Source organism: Aplidium turbinatum, chromosome 3 (genome assembly GCF_918807975.1).
Source record: "Aplidium turbinatum chromosome 3, kaAplTurb1.1, whole genome shotgun sequence".
Classification (NCBI taxonomy): Eukaryota; Metazoa; Chordata; class Ascidiacea; order Aplousobranchia; family Polyclinidae; genus Aplidium; species Aplidium turbinatum.
This window is the reverse complement of record NC_137474.1, coordinates 40,289,958-40,314,739: the sequence shown is the minus strand read 5'-3', so window position 1 is coordinate 40,314,739 and position 24,782 is coordinate 40,289,958. Positions and strand designations below refer to the sequence as shown.

Sequence of the window (24,782 nt, the reverse complement as noted above, 5' to 3'; positions counted from 1 at the left end):
GAAGGTCTGCGTCATGGATGATGAAACCAAAGACTGGCTGCTCTCTAGTAGCCTTCCAGTGTAGTCCGGGAACATCGTGAATCTGGGGCGGTAAAAGGATAGACTTTCGGCCCCAGGGACTCACACAACGACGACGATTGGGCAAGGATGGACATTTTAAAGCCCAAAAGGGCAGGCCTGAGTGACGAGCACTTTGAAATGCTCGTATTTCTCAAAGGAAATAAACATATAAGCCACTGAGTATTTTTTTAAAATAAAATCTTGTTGGTTTTGTACTTGTGCTGTTATGTTAGCATGGATGGCTCTAACACTATATATCAAACATTGCGGTTAAACTGGGCTTGCATGCAGAGCTGGCCAGGTGCAGAATTTTATGTTCAGATTTGTGAGTAACTGAAAGTAACTAGTAACTGTAACTAGTAACGGTAACTAGTTACTTTTTAAAATTGGTAACTGTAACGGTAACTCAGTTACTATTTTGGCCAAGTAACTGTAACTCAGTTACTTTTGAAAGTAACTTTGCCCACCTCTGCTGATTTATCCCGCCAGTCTGACTGATGAGCACATGCAACAGGCTCAAAAGAGCATCGGTAAGCTGATCCATATCACGACCTGTGATGACACGCCAACAGCTGTCTGTTATGTGTGGTTTGCAGCGTGGGCTATTCTATGTGGTCGGTTGCAAAATAAAAAAAGTTTCATGTGCTTCATCTGAAAAACTAATCAGCTTAAAAATAGCTCAGGTAACTGTTGTATTCTCGTAGCGTATGCCTAGCGTCGTGGCGTGCACGTCTTGCTATGATTGGGGTTTAAAGTAGCCCAAACGCCACCAAGTTACCAACTAGTCTAATTTAGAACGCTGTTGAGAAAAAATGAATTCTTTAAATCTACGTGACAAAAGATTTTATTTACACAAAAAAGAAATAAAAGATTTGTCCATGGTGCAAGTCGGTAACCGCATCGCTGACAGGTCAGCTAATAATGTTAGATATTTTAACAATAATTTAATGCTATGGTCAAGACAAAATTTTCAGCTGGCAATAATTTACGTTTACGCAATCGACTCCTACGATTTACATGGTAAAAAAAAGCAGTTGATATAAATTCAATACATTTTGAACATAGTTTTAATGCAGCAAATGCAATATGCCATGGGGCTTATACTCAGCAAGCAAATCGGGTCCTTTTTTACTTTGATTCAACATCTGCAAACGTTGAATCAATGCAAAAAAGGACTTATTTGCTTGCTGGATATGTCTTTACAGCATTCGCATACAAGCTACCCCATAAAGATATTGAAAGAACAGGCGTAGTGCGAAAACGTGGGATATAAGCTGTTTAGCACATGCTTCGTCTCACCGCAAACACGGAATAAACTCGAATGGCAAGAGAAAAAATTCTTCTAACGTCCTTTTGATCGAGGAAGCGGTAAAGGTGTAAAATGCATTGCCAGAATATCAATTCATGTAAAATTTACCACAAGTGTGGCTAGCCGATTATCTGGTGTAGAAATGTCTGTAAAACATGCGATGTGAAAAAACAAACTCGATGGTGATGTCAGAAAAGTGTTTCCAAGGTGCAAAGAAACAAATCGGAGAAAATCTATTGAATTTCTACCAGGGACAAAGCAGCACTGTAGTTCATTGTGCTGATCACATTAGAAATCAAATGAAAAATGACATCTTGAACGTATCACACAAATTACAATGGTTGACAAAAGTAAATAAACAGCCTGTCCATTTCTAAAAGTTTTACCCACAGCACAGGATTGCTGTGGTATATTGCCTATATTGGCATAGCAGCCTACTGCGCCTGAGAGATTTCATTTCCTACTACACAACTACGTCGCCGATAGTTTAAAAACAATGCTTTGATTGTCAGACCAAAAAAATATGAAATCCCGTGACGACACTAATTAGAAAATGTTCGCTCCTGTAACAACGCTCGTGATCTCATAGACAAGAATGAGAGACATTAGCCATAGAAGGATCATTGATGGATGCAAAAACCTCAATGTGGTAGTGAGAAATAATGTTGTTTGACACAAGGTAAATTGCAGCCTAAATCTTTAAAATTAGTCAAGGAGCAGCGTAACTTTAGCAGCTTTTTAGAGGTGCCATCACAGTTGGAAGTCAAATGTCGTTTGGTGTTCGGTAGAAATTAACGGAAATTATCCCAGTACAACGTAACAAAACATTGATGTGTAGAAGCAAATTGATAGTGACAATTCGTGCAAAAACAACAAAGCATGAGTGCCCCTCAAAAAATAGAAAATGAAATATTTCTGTTGCAAAAAGCCTTCAACTAATTGGATTGGTGATGATACAATCCAGTACTGTAGAATCAGTGATCACAAATTCTTAAAATGTCTAAGTAGCCATATGTTCTTCCATTGACTGCAAGCAAATCATAAGTGTGGTACTGGTACACCCGTCAGTCGGATATTGTACACCCCTGAATGAAGCAAAGCCCGATATTTCCAGTTGCATCAATGAAAAAACGCATTGTCTCTCTTGAGCTTATAATCCAGCAAGCAAATCAGTCCATTGTTACATTGATTCAATGTCTGCAGACGTTGAATCAATATAAAAAAGGACTGATTTTCTTGCTGGGAACACGAGCACCAGTTGACCCACGGAATCAAACTGTCGGCGCAGTTTGTTACCGGTACGTATTGTACGCAATGCTGCAATCCCCAACAGGATGGCTTGGGCGAGGCCCGTATGGATTTTGGCCTGGATTAGGGTGCTGAAAGTTGCGTCCAAACCTTGGGTTATTTAGCAGCAGATTCGGACCTGATTCGAAGTCCCCAAAATCCGGGCCTTGGTAATGCGAGGGGAGTGGTGGGACATTCGATGGACAAGGTACATTTTCGAGTCTTCTGCGATCTGAAGAAAAGTCAAAACTAGCTTCTTGCCTAGGGCGGCTTGTGGCGTTGAATTGAGCACCATAGCTGGGGTTAGGGTCATTGGCCTCGTGGTAGGAAAAGCTGCTGTATGTGTCATTTTCGTAAGGCGATGGGCAAGAAAAAGGACCATAAGCTTGAAAGCTTGAACGATAACAACGACCTGGAGGATTGGGAGGAGTTTGTTTGGAGTGGAAATCACCGGCAAAATATTCGTCTTCGTATGAGAAGGGAGGATGACTTTTGGATGTTATACCTTGCTGCCTTGGTAAATGTACATCTCTAACGTTCCTTGAAACGGAAGTCTGAGAATGGGGTCTTACCACGGGAGACTTAACGTTAGGCGGCGCCCTAAAATCCCCCACGGACTTCAACCTTGGTCTGCAACTAGTGGTCATGCGTTGCTCATATGATACGTGAGAGTCCTGAAAAGAAAGCTCTCTTTGAGAAAACTGCGGATTTTTCGCAAGTGACGATTCCATTCCAGTGTCACGAGTCAAATGATGATAGTTTTGAAAAGTGTGGGAGTCGAGTGTGGAGGAGGTTTGGTCCGCTCCAGGTAGCTCCTGAGGAACATCAATCTCGGAAGTACAAGATGGAGAAAAACTGTCGTCACTGAATCCATGGACACGATTGAGATTTTGGAATAGCTCAGCTGGGTTATTGTTGGTCGATGGAGGACGTTGTAAAACCACACAGGAGTGGATAGATGAATTTTCGACGGATGCTGGTATTTCTTCATCTAGAAGAGAGCAGCTGGGTCTTCTTACTGATGCAGAAGATACAAAGTTTGGAGAGAAAGTTTCTGAGTACTCGGAATTTTTAGACATTGAGCGATGATCAGGGATAACTGGCTCCAAGCAGGATGTTGTCGCTGGATGTTGGTTTGAAGCAGTTTCATGGCAAGAGGATGTTCCATAATGGGTGGAAGGAGACATTAAGTAATCTGTTCCTTGGTCTATAAAAGGTAAATAAGTTTATAAATTACTTATTAAACTACAAAAAGTAACATTATTATTATTGAAGTTTGGTACAGCATTGGCTTATGGAAGTGTGACCACAACAAGTTCTAATTTCTTCCCTGCACTGCTAAGTTTTTGTGTACCGGTAGCTATTCGATTGTACTTGCTCAATGATAAAACTATTTTTGGTGCCGATTGTACAACGTACTGTGTAAGTGTGTAAGGAAAATTACTAACAATATTGTTGCCGGTAGATCAGACTCAAATTAAAATTTATTTCTATTCGTGCATCTTGTAACAGACTCCTTGGCTTACGTACACTGGAATAAACGTATACAGATTTTGAAAAAAAAGCTAATTCTTCACGTCTACTTATCGTATGAAGAGGAATAAGAAAATCTTATTCATCAAAAGGTACCACAAAATGGTGCGGCAACCGGTCTGTCAATGAACTACAGTTTGTTCGGAGAGTAAGTACGTTAAAATGGATTTTCTTAGTTACAAAAAAAAACTTTGTAAAAGAGTTTCACTCTTATAACAACTGGTTCCTCTTGAAACCTCGCTTCGAAAAAATTTAAATCAAAACTAGTTGTCAATGAGCTGTCATTTCGAGAAACTGCCGAGTCTAAGTGTCAGATGCATCACCAATGGATCACCATGCAGTTTGCTTTATGGACTATTTGTTCCTTTTATGCACCAAAATTAACCCACTGATTAGAATTAAAAATTACTAATCCACCGACGAATTCCACTTAAACCGAAATCACAATTAACTTAATCGGCCGCTTAAAAGATTCAAGGTTGGTGCTTCCGTCAGTTAAAATATATCTTACCGAAGCCGTTACTAGCAGAGTGCATAGTTGTAGACAGGCTGGTTGACACAGGATCGGCTTTTCCATGTTCGGAGTCAATCACAATGTCATTGGCTTGTGTAGGTGGAGACGTGCGGGCAGCCACGAGTTGGGGAATTGCAGCCAAAGTCATCTCGACACGACTGCCAGGTTTTGAAATGCTGACGTCATCCCGCATCGCATGGGGACTCGTGCTGTGATTGCTCTGTGTTTCATAACCGCTTGTAGAACAACCTTCGTTCGCATGGTGAGAGTCTGCTTTGGTGGGCACTTCTGCCACAGAAGAGAAGCAGCCAGGTTTTTCGACCAATATCTCAGAGTTATTCACCGCTAGACTTTTACAGCTTGGGAGTTGCTGATGAAGGGGATTTTGTGACAACAAACTATGTTGAGTGTTGTCAGTTTGTTGGCAGAGCTCAGGTGGACTGTGGTTCTCCGAAGCTCGTCCAGCGCTGGGAGGTTGGTCGTACATGTGAGTGCTCTCTTCACTTTGGCTACTGTTGCTGGACTTCACGATACCTTTTAGCTGAAGATTAATTTCAGTATCAAAGCACCCTGTGTTTTCATCTGCAGTTGCGGAAAATGAAGATGCATGAAGCTGCTGCGTTTGCATGCCATCACAAAACGCAATGTTGAGAGGTTGAGGAAACCTCTGTGGAGATTCAGGAAGAGACTGGAAGTTTTCTCCCTGGAAATCACTGATAGAACTTGCACCTTCCACATGTCTTTCTTGGAGTCCTCGTTCTTCTTTGTCGTCTGCATAACTGACCTCAACTGCATCTCCACAGCCACTAACATGTCTTCCATGGGCTTCAAAATCAATTCCTTTAAAAAATACAGTAGCGTCAAAATTAAGGGAAATCGCAAGGGGATAGTTTCTACTGTATTTAAACTTCGCGTTATTCCAGTATTATATTCTCTAAAGTGTGTATACCACAATTAGATGACAAAAATTGAAAAGTAAAACGAAGTAACAAAACAACAGCATTCTTAGTGATGAGTGAAAATTTTATAAGGCGTTGATAGTAAATGCAAGCAGAAATGCTCTGTCCAAACACAAGGATTCTTTTGTCTTCCATTTAAAAACACTGTGATTGAATGCAGAAGCACACACTACTTATCAAATACGTTTCTGTATTAACGATTTCATTTTCTGACGCTAGTCTGAATCACAAGATAGACTAAAAGGCCATCTGCACCAGAATGACCTCAAGTAACCCAAAAAACAACAAAAAGTAACCCAATTTACATAAAAAAAAAACGAAAGTAAACTACTAAACTCACCAAGGGAAGAATTTGAGTCCAGGCCTGTTATCGAGGCTACAGCTGCACGGATCTCCCGTTCTTCTTCATAGGAAGACAACAAGTGTTTGTTGTCTTCAGGTAACGGTGTGCTCATTATGTTCTGAAATCAGCAAAAATAATACTTTCGCTTTGAATTCTCATTTCTCACCCAGTTCTGCTGTAACAACTTCTTGTACCACACGCAGCATGGCATGAACGTAAAACGAAGCTAACAATCATGCAATCTGGGTTGCGAATAAATGTATGTCGGCTGCCAGGCGCTCCAAAAGCTGGTGGTGCAGACTTATCAAGTGCACACACTTTCACGAGACACTCAAAAATGTAAGTGAAGGTAGACAATCTAGACATGGACATTCCTTGCTATTGTGTCCGCTTCATTTAAATCTTACAACAAAACATGAGATGTTTAAACGGGATTTGTTCACGACTACTTACATGTGGCACGTTTCTTGCAATATCTTCAGAAAGAGTAGATGCCAGTTCATTTTCTGTGTCATCTTCCTGTTTTGTATCGCAGTCGGAGAAAGGCGTAGGAGAGTTCGACAGTGGAGATGAGGGAGGTACGTTTGATACAGCGGCAAATACTCCTCCTAAACTATCATCCATAGGAACATTGATGAAAGAAGAGCTCTCCATCAACGAATCATCATCCACGTTTGGTAGCGGTTTCGAAGAGGTTTGCAGCAAACTCCACGTGTCTGCATCTGCAGGACATTTTTCACTCCACGTTCCCAAACTCGGATCTCCGTGATGAGAAAACGATCTTTCCGTTGAGGACACGTCCTGGAAGCTACCCCTGGATTTCGAATCATATACATTTGAAGAATCTTTGTCGATGACTTGGATAGACGGCAAAGTATCATTGAGTTTTGAACTCGAGTCACTGACCTTTGAACTTGCGTCATCATTCTCATCGACTGGTTCAACTTCATCTTGGAAAACGTCTGTTTTGTCTTCTAGGAAAGAATCAGATTCTGTAAGTGTGATGTTTTCTTCACCAGAGCTTTGGTGGTTGAGGTTAGATTCGCTACCTACGTTTGAATGCACATGATTCGGTTTGCCGATATCATCTTCGCCGTTGGTCAGATAATTTTCACCACGTTTGTTCAGTATTTTACTGTCGTCCTCTTCATTTTTCTGTGCAGATAATCTGGAAGCGCATACGGCTTTGCGTCTTCGCCGTCGTCTTAGTCCTTGCATAGATGTCTTCTGCTTTACAACACTACTGACTTCACCCTGTTTCATGACAGGGTATTTACGAGGCCTCCCGCGGCCCCTTTTAACATTGGGTCTCCTCACAACCCGTTTTTCAGCCCCCAGTTCAAAGCATTTCTCTTGGTGAACAGACAGAGGTTTAAGCAGATTATTTTGGTGAATTGTGTTCTTGCTCAATTCGACCAACTCTTTGGTGTTGGCTTTTGCAATTGCCTTGCTTGGTTGAACAGATTTCTTTTTTCTAGTTTTCAGCCATAAATCATCGGAATCACTCGCAGCATCCAACGCATCATCGGCATCCTCATCAGAGCTACATCCGCAAGATGAAGACTCCACAACGGCGTCTAAGGAAGACAGAGATGCAGTATCTTCATCCAGGTCATTTCTGCTCATTTCGCGGTAGCTGGTCAATGATGGAGATCGGACTTCATTGATTTTGGCATGTTCCTTTTTTGGAAGAGGTCCATTGGTGGAAATCCGAAGAGACATTGTGCTGAATGTTTCATCTCTGGCCAACTTCGACAAACTTCGATTTGTTTTAGAGAAGCTGGAAGAGCCTGAAACTACGAGAGAAGATATCCAAGGCTTTGCAAAAGCGACAACCGATATTTGGCTGTCTGTTTCATTCAGAGATTTCAAGTCGTTATCATTGCTTTGATACTGGGGGCTTTCCCCTAAAAAAGTCCCGTTCGATTGTATAACATCTTTTGAACTTTCGTCTTCTGACTTAGTATGTTCAATAGCATCTGACAATCGTGGGCGAAGATCAGTGCTAAGGGCCCTTCTTCGAGAACGTTTACGTTTAGAAGGGCGAGCTTTAGTGTTTCTTTTGTCCACAGCAAATGGTTTTAAGTCTTTGTTGGACAAAAGGCAACTAGCAACAAAATTATCGCCAGCTACAGCGCTGCGGCGACGCGGCTTAGACCCCCCAGCTGACGATGACACTAGCTTGCCATCATTTTGCAAGAGATGATTATGTGGCACGGCGTCGGAATCTTTTTGCTGTGACTCTAAAATTAGATCAGGCGATGCCTCTGCAAGCTCGGCTGGGTCTTCTGGAGTGAAAGATATCGTCGCATTTACATTTTCTTCCAAATGCGTGGCATTGTTGCTATTCGTGTTTGAACACTTCTTCTGCAAAACTGGTTTTGTTTTCGCTTGAAAAAAGCGGCCCATGGTGGTTTGAAGCGATTTCTTTCTGGTTAAACCATCTTGAGTTGGCGTTGCGTCTTCTTTAGCGACAGAGAGTGATTCCAAACTGGTGTCCAATACCGTTTCTTTCATCTCATCCTTAGCCATAGATCGCAGTTTCACGTTAGAGTCCAACACGGTTTCTTTCAATTCAGCTCTACTGTGTCCCGACTCAGAAAAATCTTTTTTCATCAGCCTTCTTGAAACTTCCCGCCTCTTCTTCTTTCTACGGGTTCGTTTTGTACCAAGGGTTGGTTGACCTAGGACTACTTGAGGTACCAAGAGTCCATCATCGGTCGCATCATCGTTTTTTAGCCGCCGTGCACTTGAAGTTGGCGGGTATGCTTCTCCAAGAAGATCTACAAGCCAGAAAAGACATTTTGAAAGCAAATCGTTTTTAAAGGCTCTTGTGCATGTGGTTTGCAAAATACACATCAGTAGATGATCTAAATCTTACGTGCGGCAACAAACACTTGTGAGAATGCTAAACAACGGCCTATCTTAAATAGTTTGACGTCATATTACCTTCATTGTTGCTATCGTTGTCATCACATGATGTCACGTGGGGGTTCCCCAATCGCCACCCATTGCCGTTCACTGATTGGTCGTCGTTACTTTGTAAGCCCTGCCCATCACCAAGGGTTGCTTTACCGTCACGTGACTTTTCAACCACATCCTACACAGAGATGGAGTTCACATCATATTAGTATTAAAGCATGTCTATTCAACACAAATGACACTTTCGACAATAAAGCATCAAAAAGAGTGCATCAGGATATCGGTTGGAGAATAGTTGTGCAGCTTATTTCACTGTTAATTTGTTTATGTGGGGTCGTACCGAAAATGAACTTGATTGGCCTAGATCTCTACATTTGCAAGCTTTCAGCCATGGATTTCACGCACCATGATGAAATTGATAGAATGTTAGTTATACAGTATAAACAATATATAGGATTGTAGGTCTTTCGTTTTCATGTTATGTTCAGTAAACCTATTTCTAAAGCTGAAATTATATTTTCAGGTGAAATCATAGCAAAACATATAAACAGCCCGGCGTTCCAAAGTCCGAAGCGTGTCTTGTTCAGTGTATTAAATAACTTATAATGATGATTCAAGTTTAAATTCCACTTCTACAACATTTGGATTAAAAAATGTAAGATGGGTAGCACGTGCTATGTTTACTTACATCTGGTAGCTTTTTCTTTTTCTTCTTGACATGTCCCCATGGGTAATCTTTCACCTTTCTCTTCCTCCTCTTCCTAGGAGAACTGGTCTTTAAAGAAGATGACATCTCATCTTGAGAAGAGGGAGGATGCAGCGAGGATGCAGAGGAAGGTGAAAAAAGGAGCTTTTTTAGTCGACCTCTTCCACAGTGATCCGGCGTGGAAGGAGGAGAATTCTCTTTGGATGTTGCTCCATTGTGTTTAGGAAATACTTGAATGTCTTTGGAAAGGATCTTATCATGCGGAACTACACCATCAACATCTTTGTGAACTTTTGTGATCTTCATAAGATCATTTCCTGATTTATTTTCATCAGCTGACATGGTATCCTTGGGAAATCCTCCAGGACTTTGCACCTCAGTGACATCCACAATGTCATTATCGGATTCAAGATCGCCATTGACATTCGGTTCCTCATTGGAGTGCGAAGATGGAGGAGTTTGGGATTTACTTGAAGGACGATTGCTTCTCTCTGGAGTGGCATCAGGTATTCTTACGCCAGACTGCAATAGATACGATTTGTGTTAAATGTTGAGTCAATGCAGTAGTCCCCGCTTATTAAGCCCAATTTGGTCCGGAATTACTGAATGTATAAGAATGGCAGGGAATCGCCCTCCATTTAATGATCCCAAAATTGTCCAGTATCGAGGTGAGCTAAAAGCAGGGACTACTGTGCTGCAATCAATTTATTTATCAGTTATTGCGTCAATATTCATATGAATGAACACCAACTTACAACACAATTACTGCATAAAAGCTTTACCATGGCAACTAGGCCATACGGATTTAAACTGGAATTTGCGGACGATGAAACTGCTTAACGAATGATGTCTTGCAAAACAGAGATGCTCAAACTGTCTCGTATGTTGAAAATTTGACGTGATAAACCAATCGAAACACTACTATATGACGTTTTTTGTCAGTTTCTCAGCATTACAAATGGCTAGATAAACTTCGTTTCAGTAAAGTTGCCATCAATGAATTGCCATGGTAGCATTGTATTCTATAGTTCAATATTCTCACCAGGTCAGTAAACAAGCTTGGAGCCTGTAAGGGAATCCACCGTAACGAATCGGGGTCAACGCGGGGTCTTGGAGGTCTGTTGGGGTCCTTTTCATATTCTTGTAATTTCACCATATGTTCCACCACTAGTTGGCGCCGGCGTCTCAGATGAAATCTTAAGAAAGTTCATAAAATATCTGTTTGTGCCGGAAATTGCAATTTAATAATCGGTTTGCTATCCAGACAGAAAATTCCATTATTTTTACATTGATTCAACGTCTGCCGACGTTGAATTTTAAGGCAGTTTTCACTACGCTTAATCATGGCCTATTTTTTAAAATTTGTAAAGTTCTAATTCTATACAAATACAAAGAATAAGGAAAACGTAAAACAGTTTTATATTCTGTAGCATAAGCCTTTCAGCAACAAGGCTTCATATTCAGCCTGCTTTGTGTTGCTACTACGATTGGAATTAAAAAACCGAAATAAACAGAATTTTACGCCAAAACAATGTCAACTGATGTCAAACCTACGACAAAAAGACGATAAAATTACATTATTTTATCCTTGATCCCGTCCTTCTGCTCTCTCCTCTTGACTTCAACCATCCCGAACTTTTGCAGCACGCTTATGACGTCATGCGGGCAGATACCTGAAAAAATATCTTCAAACTAAATCGACGTTTTTGAGTATAATTTTTTTCAATGACGTATTAGGGACGAAAAAGAAATACCAGTTACAATATACACGCCGCGCCAATGAATGGGGAAATCGTGGGAATTCCATATAAAGTTAAAATCGTGGTTGAATAGCCGCCTGGACATGTCAGCAGTTCGAAAAGTCATAAAACCCAAAATTTCCTGTTGCGGTTCTCTGTCTTTAGAAACACAATTGGTCGCAGGCTGCAATACGTCTGTTTCTTGCCAATTAGAAGAATTTGCTAGAATAAATAATTTGCTAGGCTATACCACATCCCAGCGATGTAGAGATAACTTTCGTCGAACACAAATGCGTGCAGTGGAAAGTTTGCAAAAAGGGCCTTATTAAATATATTAAAATTAAAGGGCCTATTATATTTTAGGCATGCTTTTCAGTCCTGTAATTTGCTCGATTATTAAAATATCTCCCACGAAACAGTTCAAACTAGGATCATCTTAACCCAACTCCAAGGAGGATATCACAAAGAGAACTAATACAACAATGGATTCAAGGATTAGCGGTGTAAAAATATTTTCGATTCATAATATGTATTGAGCATCATGAGAAACAAAAAGGAAAAGAAGATCGTCTGACAAACCGGTAGCTTTGCTTATGTCTTGCAACGAAACTTTCTTCTCGTTGATTCTCGCAGCAAAGCATTCCAAGATGGCGGATCGCCAATAGGCGTTATACGACACCTGGCCGAGGTCCGACAGCGGCTTCTCCGGCGACCCAACCTGACCCTCCTTCCTCGTGAGCAGGTAGCCTGGGGTGAGTGAGAACATTCTTATGCTCTGAGCAAGTACTTTTAGAAGCATAAAATAATTTGTTTCAACACAAAAGGAGATACAACTGCACAAGCCCCATACAAAGCAAGGAAAGATCACGGAACGATGGTTCGACCCTCGGGGTGTGCGCTTGAGTAACGCACTTCAAGGACAGCTCTCTATTTAGCGGCCCAAGTGGATGGAATAACTTGCAGACAACACTTCAACAAGCGGAAGCTTCACCTTGTCAATCTCGGCAACCGGCTCTGCGTGAGAGCTCAGAAAAGCTTTTCAGCACGAGAATAAAGATTCAAAAAACAACCAACCGATTATTATTTACCAGTGACTTTATTTCTATTTCAGTCCGAGAATAAAGAATCCCACTATAAATCAGGCTGCAAAATGAGCAACGAAATGTGGCGTAATTCGGTTTTAACCATTCTCATTGGTAGCATGCATTGTTTCAATGCAAGAGCCAGAAAAAACACATAAAGTTTCCGTATTTACACCGTTTTAATGTCGCCATACAATCAAGCGACGTAAAAATGGCAATTTTAGCTAGTTGTCCTCAAGTTCGCGCTACGCTTACTGAAGTCGATGAGGAATCTTCCATATCCTTGCCGTTGGTACTGTGGCATGGTCATAATACATGAGACATTAAATTTCTGCTGGCAGTGTTTTTCCTGTCAAAACAAGATTGAGTTGAAACAACGAAAACTATTGTCTTTTAGAAGTTGCAATGTTTACGTTCTACGTCATGGCGCTTACGTCAGATGCGACTCCCGCGCGTAGATGCGTTTGTTAAAGGGAGGCTTTAAAAAGTTTGTCCGAAAGCATTAACGCACTACATTAACGCACTAACGCACTACGCACTACAGCTTGTCTTAATCTCTACTTTTGCTAGGCATTTGCAAAAAGACAACTTTTTGTTCAAAGATTAACTTTGAATGCCATATGTAGAAGGAGCAATCTTCCTGTCGTCAGCACAAGGCTGACTACTCACTTTAGAACAGCGAGCATTGCGTTTTGCTAACCATACTGGTGTAGCCTCCACGCTAGCCATCTCGTCTTTTCTAAAAACACAAGTTTCTCGGCAGTCGGTATAAAAAGAATTGAAAGCGATAAAGAGGTGTTTTGCTCATGAGGCCGGGCTCATCAGTATCCCACCACTACTTCATATCACAGAATTCTCAACTGGTGATAAGTTGCGGCTCAAGGGCGAAACACGTGTCTATCGCTGTCAATTGTTGCTACACTCGAATGCCGAAAAACACTTGAAAGCCATACTGTGTGGGTTAGGACACCACCTATATCACCGCATAAGTAGAACAATTGGTTTGGACTGGATGTTACCTTAGAAAAATATCCGACAAAATGGCAACCCTTTGAGTCATTGGTGGTGAGGCAATAGAAGGAAAACGGCTCCACATCATAATACAAAGTCTTATGGTCGAGGAAAAGCTTCGCCAGTAGACACAGGTTTTGACAATATATCTAAATATAAACACAAAACGTATTGGAAAAGTAATTTTAACATCAGTTCTAAACAAATTGGGGTGATAGAATAGATTCGAGACATCCGAATGAAAGCAGCGTGAAACAAAGTGGTTGAACCAACACCGTCTTTAAAGTGTTTATCAACCTGTGTGTTGCAAAACTATAGTTTACGCATTGTCGTACTACAATCAATAAAAACTACCGGATATGGCTTAAAATAGGCTTGGTAGTCAATTAGCAGAGGCATGACGGTGGATGATAAAAAGTAACAAGTAGGTTCGTATTACGACACTATTAACTACTAAAGAAACACTAATGTATAATGATGTGGTAATAAAAACACAAAACTAACGTTATAATTTCACACAAAATCCCAGACAGAAAAATGCATCATTTTACATTGATTCAACGTCAGCAGACGTCGGAACAATACAGAAAAGCAACTTTACATACCAGGCATAATGTTTTACAAACCTTGCTCACGTTCCCATCGACTTCAAAGACAGACAACCCCCCCGATCTGTAGATTTCGTTGGCAGGGGGGTGAAACCAGAGACATTTCTCTGCATGGCGCTTTAGGATGACGTTGGACTTCATGTATTTCAAGCAAAACTCACAGAGATAAAGTTTTGAAAGCCTAAAAAGGAATAGAATCATAAATTAAACAACTATTAATACTACAAAATGTGCTCAATGCCAAGCAAATAAGCCAAGCAGAGCGAATTTCTATAAGGATTCTATTTGAATAAGAACCTTCTGATGATCTCTTTTTAGACTGAAACAGGCTGTAGAGGTTTTGGAAATTAATAACTATATTTCAATCATAGATTAGATATATAGAATGACTGTTGGAATATTCTACTTGAATACGAAACAGCAGCGTTTACGGGGAGGCCCAGAGGAACCTTTGGACTCGGGTCGGGATAATCTTAGGGACCCATGATTAATTTTAAGTACAGTACAACTAAGTCAGAGATCTGATTTTGGGTAAAGTCTAAAAAATTAGTACGAGAATTAAAAGTACTTACCGTAAGTATAAAAAATGTAAAAATATTTTTGCAATGCTTCAACAAGAGGAAATCACAGCCGCTTGAAAAGTTTCAACAAGAACTTAATCTGACAAGATTTTAACAGCAACAGAATCAAGCATCTCATTCTCTGTTTTCATTACGTTGACTAAACGAATATGAATGCTTTTCAATCGAAAATAAAACGGACGACAAGGAAATGACATTGGCCCAGACTGCAAATCAGTTGTTTTTTACATTGATTCAACGTCTGCAGACGTTAAATCAATGTAAAAGATGATTTGCTGTCTGAGGGACGAGGGTACCTTGCGTATTCTTGAGGATAGGGAGACGAGTGCCAAGTTTCAATCGTGTATTTCCCAAACTGGATGCTAGCAGGGCATCTGGTGGAGGAAGGGTCAGGGCTCTCGGTTGAGACTGCACCTGTACGCTGCAATGACGTAAAGCAATGTTTAGAAAATAAGGGAAAACTCTGGCAATAAGGTTTTAACCGTGTCGAAGTATTTTTTCAAGCATAAAATTTGATAAAAGTAGCTTTATTAAAGCGTTTTTATAACGTCTGGTAAATTTTGACGCAATGAAGTAAAAAAGAGGTTGAACAAGAGGTATGGTGTGAAAAAGCAGTTCATAAAATCTAAGAAACAATTAAAACATTAATTGCAAACCTGTAATGATTCCTCTCTCGCCTGGAAGAACATTTGTTCATCCTGCTCCGTTATATTCGCCTTGCAGGACTTCTCCTGATCTCCTAGGAGGAAACAGGATCAGATCAAGCAGAGAAAGAAACTGACAAGTAAAACTAATGACAAGTTGTTGTCCATCCCTTGGTTGTCCCCGGAGGTAAAAAGGGTTTATTGGGGGCCACAAAAAAAACAAGACAGCCTTAGCTAACTTAACTATAGTTCATACCTCCGAAAAAACGACTACTCAACAAATTTTCAATATAACAAAGTTACTTGAAAACTTAACCTCAACGTATTCAATTCAATCGTCATGTGATGTGCCTTATCTCTTTTACCATGTTGATTTAGTCAATTCTTTTATTTTTCCACTATAATTTCATGTATGTGTAAAATCAGTTGTTCAAATGCTTGACAAGCGCTGTTGTATAGCCGAAAACGTTCGCAATTTCTAGTTTAAATTTTTACATTATGTTACATGCCGTGTCGTTGTTTGGTTTTATCCGTTTATTTATTATTTTGAATTGAAAGCAACACAAAAGTTAACAAGATATTTAAAGTCCCACGGGATGATAGTGGAGAAAGCAGTCCCGGCTGCAACTTTCGAAACGGTACGATTAAAAATTTCCCTATGCTAAAATCCGACCAATCAGAGCGGTGCTGATCGGTGGAGCATGGCCAGTTGGCCACCTGTCCGCAAATATCTTCACCAACCTTTATTCTGTGCTAATGGACCACTATCGTTTTTCGAAATGATCTTCTTCTTCTTCTTGCTGGAGGAGAAGGATCGCTCCTGCATAATCATGAGCTGGGTTTTCCTTGCTTGTGAAGTGACCGTGGTACGTCCTCCCATAGAAGGGGTGAAAAATCTGCAACATTGTGATAACTGTCATATGTGAAATATGCAGTGAATTTATGTTTTTGGCTACTCTTATTGAAATACGAAACAACCAAAGTAAAAAAAAACAACAATTATTTCAAAGTAAACTGGTTTGAATGATTGTGTATTTGCGATTATTTTGCTGATTAAAGTACAATGCTGCGGCAAAAAACGTGTGTCCTATCACCTGTATACGGTACTACAAAGCAACTTCTATACCAAATCTACAATACTACTGTTAAATCTATTTATAGCACATTAGCATTGTAAAAAGTCGAATTATGTGCCTTACATCCTTTGCCACAAACGAAACCTTGTGATAGCGGGTAAAGAAGACCATAAACATCTGGTGCAACGAACCAGTTAAAGATGAGAGTAAAGATGCGTACCTGGTCATTCCATCAATTAAACCTTTGGGCTTCTTGTCATAGGACACCTGCAGAAAGTGTTGTCCGTTCTCTGCTAAAATTTCCTGTGTGGAACCTAATGAAGACCCTGCAATGAAGATTGCCACCATGAAAGTTCACATACTCTTTAATGTGACCCCCGTTGTTTTGGAAACAATGGGAACTGTTTGTTGGAAAAACCATAAGTAGCTTAAAATAAAGAGGGCCTTTACCTCATAAACAACTGTAATGATTGGGGTATACCGGTATAGCCCAGCCAGTAATTCGATCTTTTTTACATCACTTCAATGTCTGATCTTCTTCGTTTGAGGATGTGGGGTCTACCACTTTGAGTCTATACTTTTACAACCCCAGGATCACGATGTCCCAGGACTACACTGGAAGTCATCAACGTTTGATCAGACGCTGAATTAACGTGAAAAAGAATTGGTCTTTTGGCTAGGGATAAGTTTATTTATTTTATGAGAAGAATGGGTTTCGAAAGGAAGATAAAATCTCTGATGAGGAGGATGACTCTCAGAGCACAAGTGAAAAGCTTACTTTTCTTCATGTTGCTTTTGATGCGGGACACCGCTTGTAAGGAGCGTCTCTGTTTGAGGGTGGGCCTCCCAAGACCTGGTCGAACCGTTTTGAATAGCTTGCCGTCTTTTAACTTTGCACGTTTCTTTGTGACAAGTGCCGCAGCTTTACATAAGCTGCATTCGAATGTTCCTGGAAGTACAATAGTTTATGCGTTTAAATGTAATTAGTCCACCTTGGCCAGAAATGATTTCGGATTTAATAACTGGCAGGCGCACAACGTAAAAATCATAATTTATCCTAATCAGAGGTAATGACTGACTGACCGCTTATGTTATCTTTCCATTAAGCGGAGCCCACTTTCAAAACTTAAACAAGGTAGCTTTGTTTTAAACCCGATTCTTCGGAAATGTTGAACTCCATGAAATGGCTGTCATATCTGTTTTGTTTTTTTTGCTATGTACAAGCACTCACAGTTAAAGTAGATAATTGTGCACTGTGTTCTAGCTGTACATAAGGTATTACGTTTTTACGTTTTTCCCAATATGATGGATCACCCATCAAAATAACCCATGTATGCGGCGCTACACTTTATTACTCAGCCGGTCAATCAATCGGTATTACGTCGATGGTACAACGTTTTCAGACGTTGAATAAAAAATAATTGATCTGGCAAGGTTGAGTTTATTTGATATTGCATTTCTGCGTATTGTACCCTGGTTCTACTAATGACGGGTTTGTTGAAAGCAGAGCGGTGGGAGCCTTGACCCCAGTAACCCAGTATGGCATTCGAAAGGGCACCGGTTCGACACCGCTCAAGAGCATACGACTGTGTCTTTGGCAGAACACTTAAAGGCATGCCTGAAAGTGGACACGAAGATTGGCTTTCTTGCCTTCCGGTCCACTTCATCCAAATCTTCAATTGCCGGACGTAAGCCTGGCTAGGACACGAAAAAAACTACGGGCAACACTGATGTATAATTGTATATATTTCCAACAAACCTTTCGGGAGCCTGGAAAGAGGAGGCTTGCAACATTCCATATGGAAGGCACGGTCACAAGAATCACAAAACAGCAGATTATCCTGGAAGAATAAAAACTCGGTTTTAGCTAGAGACCAAAAAAAAACTGCAGCATTTTATCGACGTGACGCAGTTTCTGTCATCAACACGTCATTCACTACGCAGCTACTAAAATTTCTGTAGACGTTAAATTTGTGTAAAAAAACGAACTTTGCTAGTTTGGCAAAACAATTTTTTTATGTTGATTCGACATTTGCAAACTGAGTCAATGTAGAAAGGACCAACATGATATTTGCGCAATCAATGTGGTAGAATCAATCTACAGACGTTGAAAATCGATGAGAAAAGTAGGGTTTTGCTAGCAAGGTACATGCCCCAGAGGTCAGCGTTCAACGGCATTTTATTCAAGCAACTGATTGCTCTCCCAGAACGTCATTGCCATGCTAGACCATGAGCAGTTACAATTCCACCAATGGTTGAAGACATGCAAATAATATACAGCCATCGTCATACAGTAATAGAATAACACGGCATTAGGATTGTATCCCAGAAGGCAAAACCCGTCACTTTTAGATTGATTCAACGTCTGCAGACGTTGAATCAACGTAAAATGACGACTTTCCTGGCTTGGACAGCCACGGCTAAATCAAAACACTGCTGTGGCAATAAATGTTATCTCAACAACACAGTAAAAAATCCAATGCAAAAATCACAGAGTTAGATTTTGATTTCTTACCGCATTTCCTTTAGAGCCACAGACTTTGCAGCTTTTACATTCAATACATTGCCATCGCAGTTCTTTCGCTCGGGAAGACAAGTCTGGAGGAAGCTTCATGCATGAAGGATGACCTGCAAATAGAAATCACACTATACTTATCTGCATGAAACTGTTTCGAGCTTTATTTTGCTTCAAGAGTTTACCAACGATACGAATTCATTGAAACCTGCTTCAACCTAATTAACGATTTTCCATTAATAAACGTCAATCGATATCATAGAGTAGCATTCAGTCCACAGAGGCTTGAATGAAAACGTAAATGTAAGTTTGATGGGCTTTGTCTTACCACTGTTGCCACAGTCCACGCAGGAAAGCAGCTCCTCAGAATTTCCTGTTTTGTTGCACTGAGCTGTACCACAACAGTAACCACATGTTAATTGTGGCGGTGCGCAGGACAGCTGCTCCTAAACAATGGATAAGAAGTACAAGAAAAAGCTTTATCGGGATGTATAAATATCATCAAACAACCAACAATCAAAAGAAAAACTAACCTTTTCACATTGATCTAACAATTGTTATCGTCAAGTCAATGTAAAAAGAACTGATTTGATATCTAGGTGCACAGTAGTTTGCAATACCCTTGGATTTTACATTGATTCAACGTCTGCAAACGTACAATGTCAAAATCAACGAGTTTGTCGGCTAGGTAAAGATACAATGCAGGTGCATTAGTGCCAACCAAACCTGAATGTAAAAAATACCAGGTAATTTTAACAGGCACAAAACTACCCAGACAGCAAAATCCGTCATTTTTACGTAATGAGTCCTAATGTACAATGCGTTTGGTTGCACATGTAGATTGTAGAGTGTCTATCACAAATAGACGACACGTTATTATAAACAAATCAATAGCACTTCTATTTGAATAAAATACTGCAGAAACCGCTTTTACGGTGGCGAAAGCTTTGTCAAATACTATACAAGTTTCCGCACCTAGCTGATTTTATTTACTCGATATGCCTAAAGCTTTGATTTTTCATTCAGCTGTGCTGAGTATGGCAATTAAATGAGGGTAATTACACTGCGGTAATTGATCTGTTTATAGTTTTGTTTAATAAACAAAATGCTTTAACTACTAAATTTACATTCTATCGATTTTTTTCTCAAAATATTGCAATATCACGCCGTGATTGCTTTCAATAAAATAAATAATCAACGCAAATCGATGGAACTGCATCTGAGATTTAGGTTCGTTGAGCCAGAAAATGTTCAAGTGTATCATGATGCAGTGGAGCGAGTATGTGAGAAAATGACATCCCTGTCGTTGCTGAAATAATTAGCCATCAATTTTCCAAAACATTTTGGCAGTGATTGAAGCAATATTAAGTTGCAGTGAAATATAATCAATGCAGGGAATCACCCAACTGGCGGCCTACGTCCTCTTACATTGATTTAACGTCGGCAGACCTTGAGTAAATGCTCGACCTTATTGTAAAAATGAGAGATTTCATTGTCTGGGACACGACCTGATATGCCGCCAACAAAAGTTGATTCAACGTCTGTTGGCTTGCACACGTGTGACGTCGCTTTTTAAGTTACTTCTGAACTTGTCACACACAGTTATAGGCTACGCAGTCGCAATCACACACACAGCGCTTGTCGTAGACGTTCGGTCTGACTTCAGACTCTTGAACCATGGCAGTGACACAAAAAGTCAAACTTTCGTCTTTTCCAATAGAGTTCTAAACAGCAAAATCCGTCATTTTTACATAAATTTAATGTCTGCGAACGTTGAATCAATGTAAAAATGACGATTTTTGCTGTCTGGGGCACGCATTGAAAAATGCGTTGATATTACACACGTTGTCTGCTAGAGTGGCGTCAATGAAGAGATCATTCCCCAGAAAGTAACATTGATTCAACGTCTGGCAAGGTTGAATCAATATAAAAATGACAGATTTGTTGTCTGGAGTTCGTGTAGCTGGAAAATCTCGGCTTGAAAACTTCTGAATGGAAGAACGTTGGTTGTTTTTTTAACTGACTCAAGCACATGAGAACTGATACACACGTTAAATAAATGCCGAGTCAAAAGTATCGTCCGCAGACGTTGTAACGATGTAAAACAGAAATGTTTTGCCAGCTGGTGAAGACGACCGATAGCAGACAAGTGACTAAACATGGCGGGAATTAGCTGGAGGTGATGTGCACACGACACGCGAATTCCCGCGTAATTTCAAATTAAAATATGTCAACGCTAGAGCAGTGTCAGTAGAGCGAAGACCATCACAAAACAAACGCAGTCTACAGTATAACTGGAGTTCATAGTTTTTGCAGTTAGTTATCATGGTGAACAACTGAACATACTATTGAAAAATCAAAAGATCAGTTGATTTCCCAGGTTTAGTATAAAGCATTCTTAGAAAAAACGGCGTTTGTAAATATACAAAAACGATCTTCAATTTTTTACGGAGGGAAGGGGATTAACAAACGTACATTTTCAACCACACCACACAATGAAATACAAAGCAGAATAAATAAAAAATCTATCTTTTTGAAAACACGTTCTGTCGTTCATCCTCAGATTTCTTACATGAGTCCAAGCCAAACAAGTCGAAAAGTACTCAAGATAAGCAACAAAACCCAGTGTGAAAAAATTGCTGGTCAAATAAACCAGTCAGACGAAAACACACAATGCGTCATGCACTGGTGCGCGCGAATACAGGTCTGCGCGACCAATCAGTGATTCTTTCTTTATAGAAAAAAGCTTGCCCGGTGCCAGTGATCTATCAAACTTTTTGATGTTGTGATCAGTGATCTACATTTTCCCTGCGATCTTAACCATGTACATGATGTACAATTGTACATACATCGCGCAAACGTGAATCGTAAAGGTGGCCCCACACCCAATCATTGAGCTTCGGGAAATGAGAAGATATACATAAAGTTCTCATCACACTAAGCTATTGGCACTAACGAGAGTAGGGGGGCTAGACCCACCCAATTTATGTGAGCGATGTTTACCAACAATCAGCTTAAGCCGGGTGTCGAACCAGATTCGCACTATTGGAAAGCAAACGCCTCATCCGTTGCGCCATCCCATCGTAGAGCGTGTGGATTAAATACTATACTAGCAAGGTATGACCAAGACAACAAACTACCTACATATAGAAACCCAATCAAAAGCGTACAGTACTCAATTTATTAAATAAGTAAATACCTTGAACAGCCGTGACATTATGACCTAAATATGTGAGGCAAATAACAACATACAACAATAGCTTCATTCAACAACATGCATGTTAAATTTAATTTCTTTCTAGTTGAATTGCTGACCGTTCAGTTGAAATACCTCATTTTCTTGTGTAGTTGGTTCACTATCAGCAAGCTTGTAGCGCTTCAATCCATTTTTGATCACTTTTCCAGAATGGAGCCCACGTTTGCATGCAAATCGAAGGTAGTGGCTGATTTCAGAAGGCAATATCCCCTAAAAGATCACAAAAATTGTTATTTTTATCAGGAAATTTTGCTGAAGTGATCAATCTTTGTGCAGTTCCTATACAAAACCAGCGAATATAACTTTTCCAAGCTATGTAATGATCTGTGGGACCTGAGGATTCAAAAAACTGCATGGCCTATCAAGCTATTTGATGGAAAAAGCCTTTTACCGGATAATGACTAAAAATCTATATTCTAGGCAAAACAGGATCAGAAACAATACGTGTTAAATAACCCAAGAATTGCCAGCATTGCGATTCTTCAGACCTTCCATGCACAAAAACAAATATGTTCAATAAACTCACTTCAGAAAACTTCTTTTAAAAACCACCACAATACAAACAAGACATGACCGTTGGATATACCAAACTATTTCCCAACAGTTTTAGATTTGAGAAAATAGAGCTAAGTGTTAATTGTTCAGAGCAAAATTAAAACTGGATGAAATAGTGAATTGAAGACTCCAGTACTGTCTAATCTGTCTATCGCTGTCAATTCAAGCTACAATCGACTGCCGACAAACCTAAATTAAATTTAGTTAGCATCTGTCTTGACAATTAGGTAAATAGGTTGATTAATCAAAATTGTCACTAGACCAATTGACCAAGTGAATTAAAAAAAGACCCAACTTCCGTAAAGGTGTTATTGAGATAAATGCGTTTTTATTATTTTGGTCGTTTACTTGTTTGGTGGAACTTTAGTAAAAATTGCTGAGGTATACTGGTAAGAAGCATCACGCCTGAAAACTTCACTCGGTAAAAATTCTGTGGAGAAACTATGGAGAGGTTAAAGCCCAATTGCTGGAGTTGGGTCCTGTTTGAATCCATGTCTTCAATTATATACCTGAATGAAGTAAGTTGTATCCAAGTATTCGTCCATTTCCCTAATAGTTGCTCCTCTTCTATTGTTTAAACCATCCAAGGCTACTTGTACTGCTTTGATATTATCTGAAATCTGTTTGTCAGGCAAAAATTAATAAAAGCTAGCAAGCAGATTGCTTTATCTCTGCATTGCAATAGTAAACATACAAAAGAGATATTCTTCAGAACATTTCTTCAATTGAAAACCTTATTTACTATGCAAACTTGAAACACTGCTAAACAAAACATGAAAACTAAATTATTTTTTCAGGCGCATACTCCATTTTTATTTATACATATCTGCCAGCGGAGACAATCGCCAGGTCTCATCTGCTGAAGATGGGACAAACGAATGATCTCATTGAAGTGACCTTGTTTCACATGCGATGTACCTTTATTGTTTTCTGATCCTTTAAAGAGTCTTTTGGAGCAAGAGTCAATTTGGGAAATCCAAGGTTGGATGAAAGTGGATGTTGCTTTTGGAATTTTTTCGGTGTTTTAGTTGGGGAGGATGGCTCTGGCCCAATTTGTTTTTGTAAACTTTTTGGACCAGGACCACATGCGAGGGGGGTCATTGTGTTTGGATCACGATACGAAAAGTTCCCTTGATTAAAAATCTACAGAAAAACAAACATTAACATGTTTAATTTACATTATATTGGAAATAAAATAAAAAAAACAGTACAACTACAATCTTGAGATGTGAGCATGGATTATATCATGTACATCAGATATAGTTATTATTATACTGTTTAAAACCACTACAGCCTGTTTCACCATAAAAGGGGGATCATTAGAAGGTCCTTATTCAAATAGAATTAAATACTTTATTGAATAAGGAGTTTCTGATGATCCCCTTTTAGGGTGAAACAGGCTGTAGAGATTTTAGAAAGAGGGATTGTCACAACGCCTTGTTCAAATCGAATTCTATTTGAATAAGGGCCTTCTGATGATCCTTTTTTTGGGTTAAACAGGCTGTGGACTGTGGAGGTTTCAGAAAGTAATAACTATATTTGATGTAATTTGCTCTGCTTGGCTTTTTTGCTTGGCATTGAGCACTTTTTGTAGTGCCATTAATAGTATTTACTGATTAGGCTATATAATATCATGTATATCATATACATTTAGATTCTTACTTGGATTCTTACTTAGATTCTTACTTACATTTAGATTCTAATTTCTTATCTACAACAAACCAATAAAAAAAATCATATGCATGCGGATCGAGGATTTGCTTATTAAAATAACAAATTTTCCAAAATATTTTCTGACTTTATAAACAAAAGATATCAAATTTTCTTTACGATACTAGTACGACATACATGATAAAATATATTATATATATTTATACTTAGTTGTGAAACTTTTATGCCATTTTTCATAATTTAAACAAAAGTAGGATATTACGAGAAAATATATATTATATATATTTGATTGATTTATGTAAATATAAAAATACTAAAAAAAACGTAAAGAATTGTGATGATACTTTTAAAACTTCTCCTGATTTGACCATTGCTTCTAGGTGTGTGTTGACTTCATCGAACGTATAGTTT

General features: G+C 39.5%; 1 protein-coding gene across 1 annotated transcript; it reads right to left on the bottom strand.

Moving 5' to 3' along the window:
* Positions 1-888: 888 nt before the first annotated feature.
* Positions 889-23,801, bottom strand: LOC145766805 (uncharacterized). The gene is made up of 23 exons (XM_082578511.1): positions 23,619-23,801; positions 23,210-23,320; positions 22,221-22,355; positions 19,218-19,335; positions 18,890-19,002; positions 18,134-18,215; positions 17,153-17,323; positions 16,595-16,700; positions 16,040-16,194; positions 15,311-15,393; positions 14,951-15,075; positions 14,092-14,254; positions 13,474-13,614; positions 12,710-12,803; positions 11,952-12,119; positions 11,210-11,306; positions 10,676-10,829; positions 9,616-10,155; positions 8,955-9,105; positions 6,459-8,788; positions 6,003-6,123; positions 4,701-5,543; positions 889-3,863 (listed from the first exon to the last, which is right to left on the bottom strand). The coding sequence occupies exons 1-23, from the start codon at positions 23,799-23,801 to the stop codon at positions 2,662-2,664; spliced, it is 7,386 nt and encodes a 2,461-aa protein (XP_082434637.1). The 3' UTR covers positions 889-2,661.
* Positions 23,802-24,782: the final 981 nt, after the last annotated feature.

Excerpts from the sequence above, each read along its gene's own strand:
- LOC145766805 (XM_082578511.1), bottom strand. The coding sequence starts at position 23,801 with ATGACCCCCCTCGCATGTGGTCCTGGTCCAAAAAGTTTACAAAAACAA. Across the intron at positions 10,156-10,675 it reads CAAGCTTGTTTACTGACCTG|TCTGGCGTAAGAATACCTGA; the intron begins GTGAGAATATTG and ends TATCTATTGCAG. Across the intron at positions 8,789-8,954 it reads CAACGATAGCAACAATGAAG|ATCTTCTTGGAGAAGCATAC; the intron begins GTAATATGACGT and ends TCTGGCTTGTAG.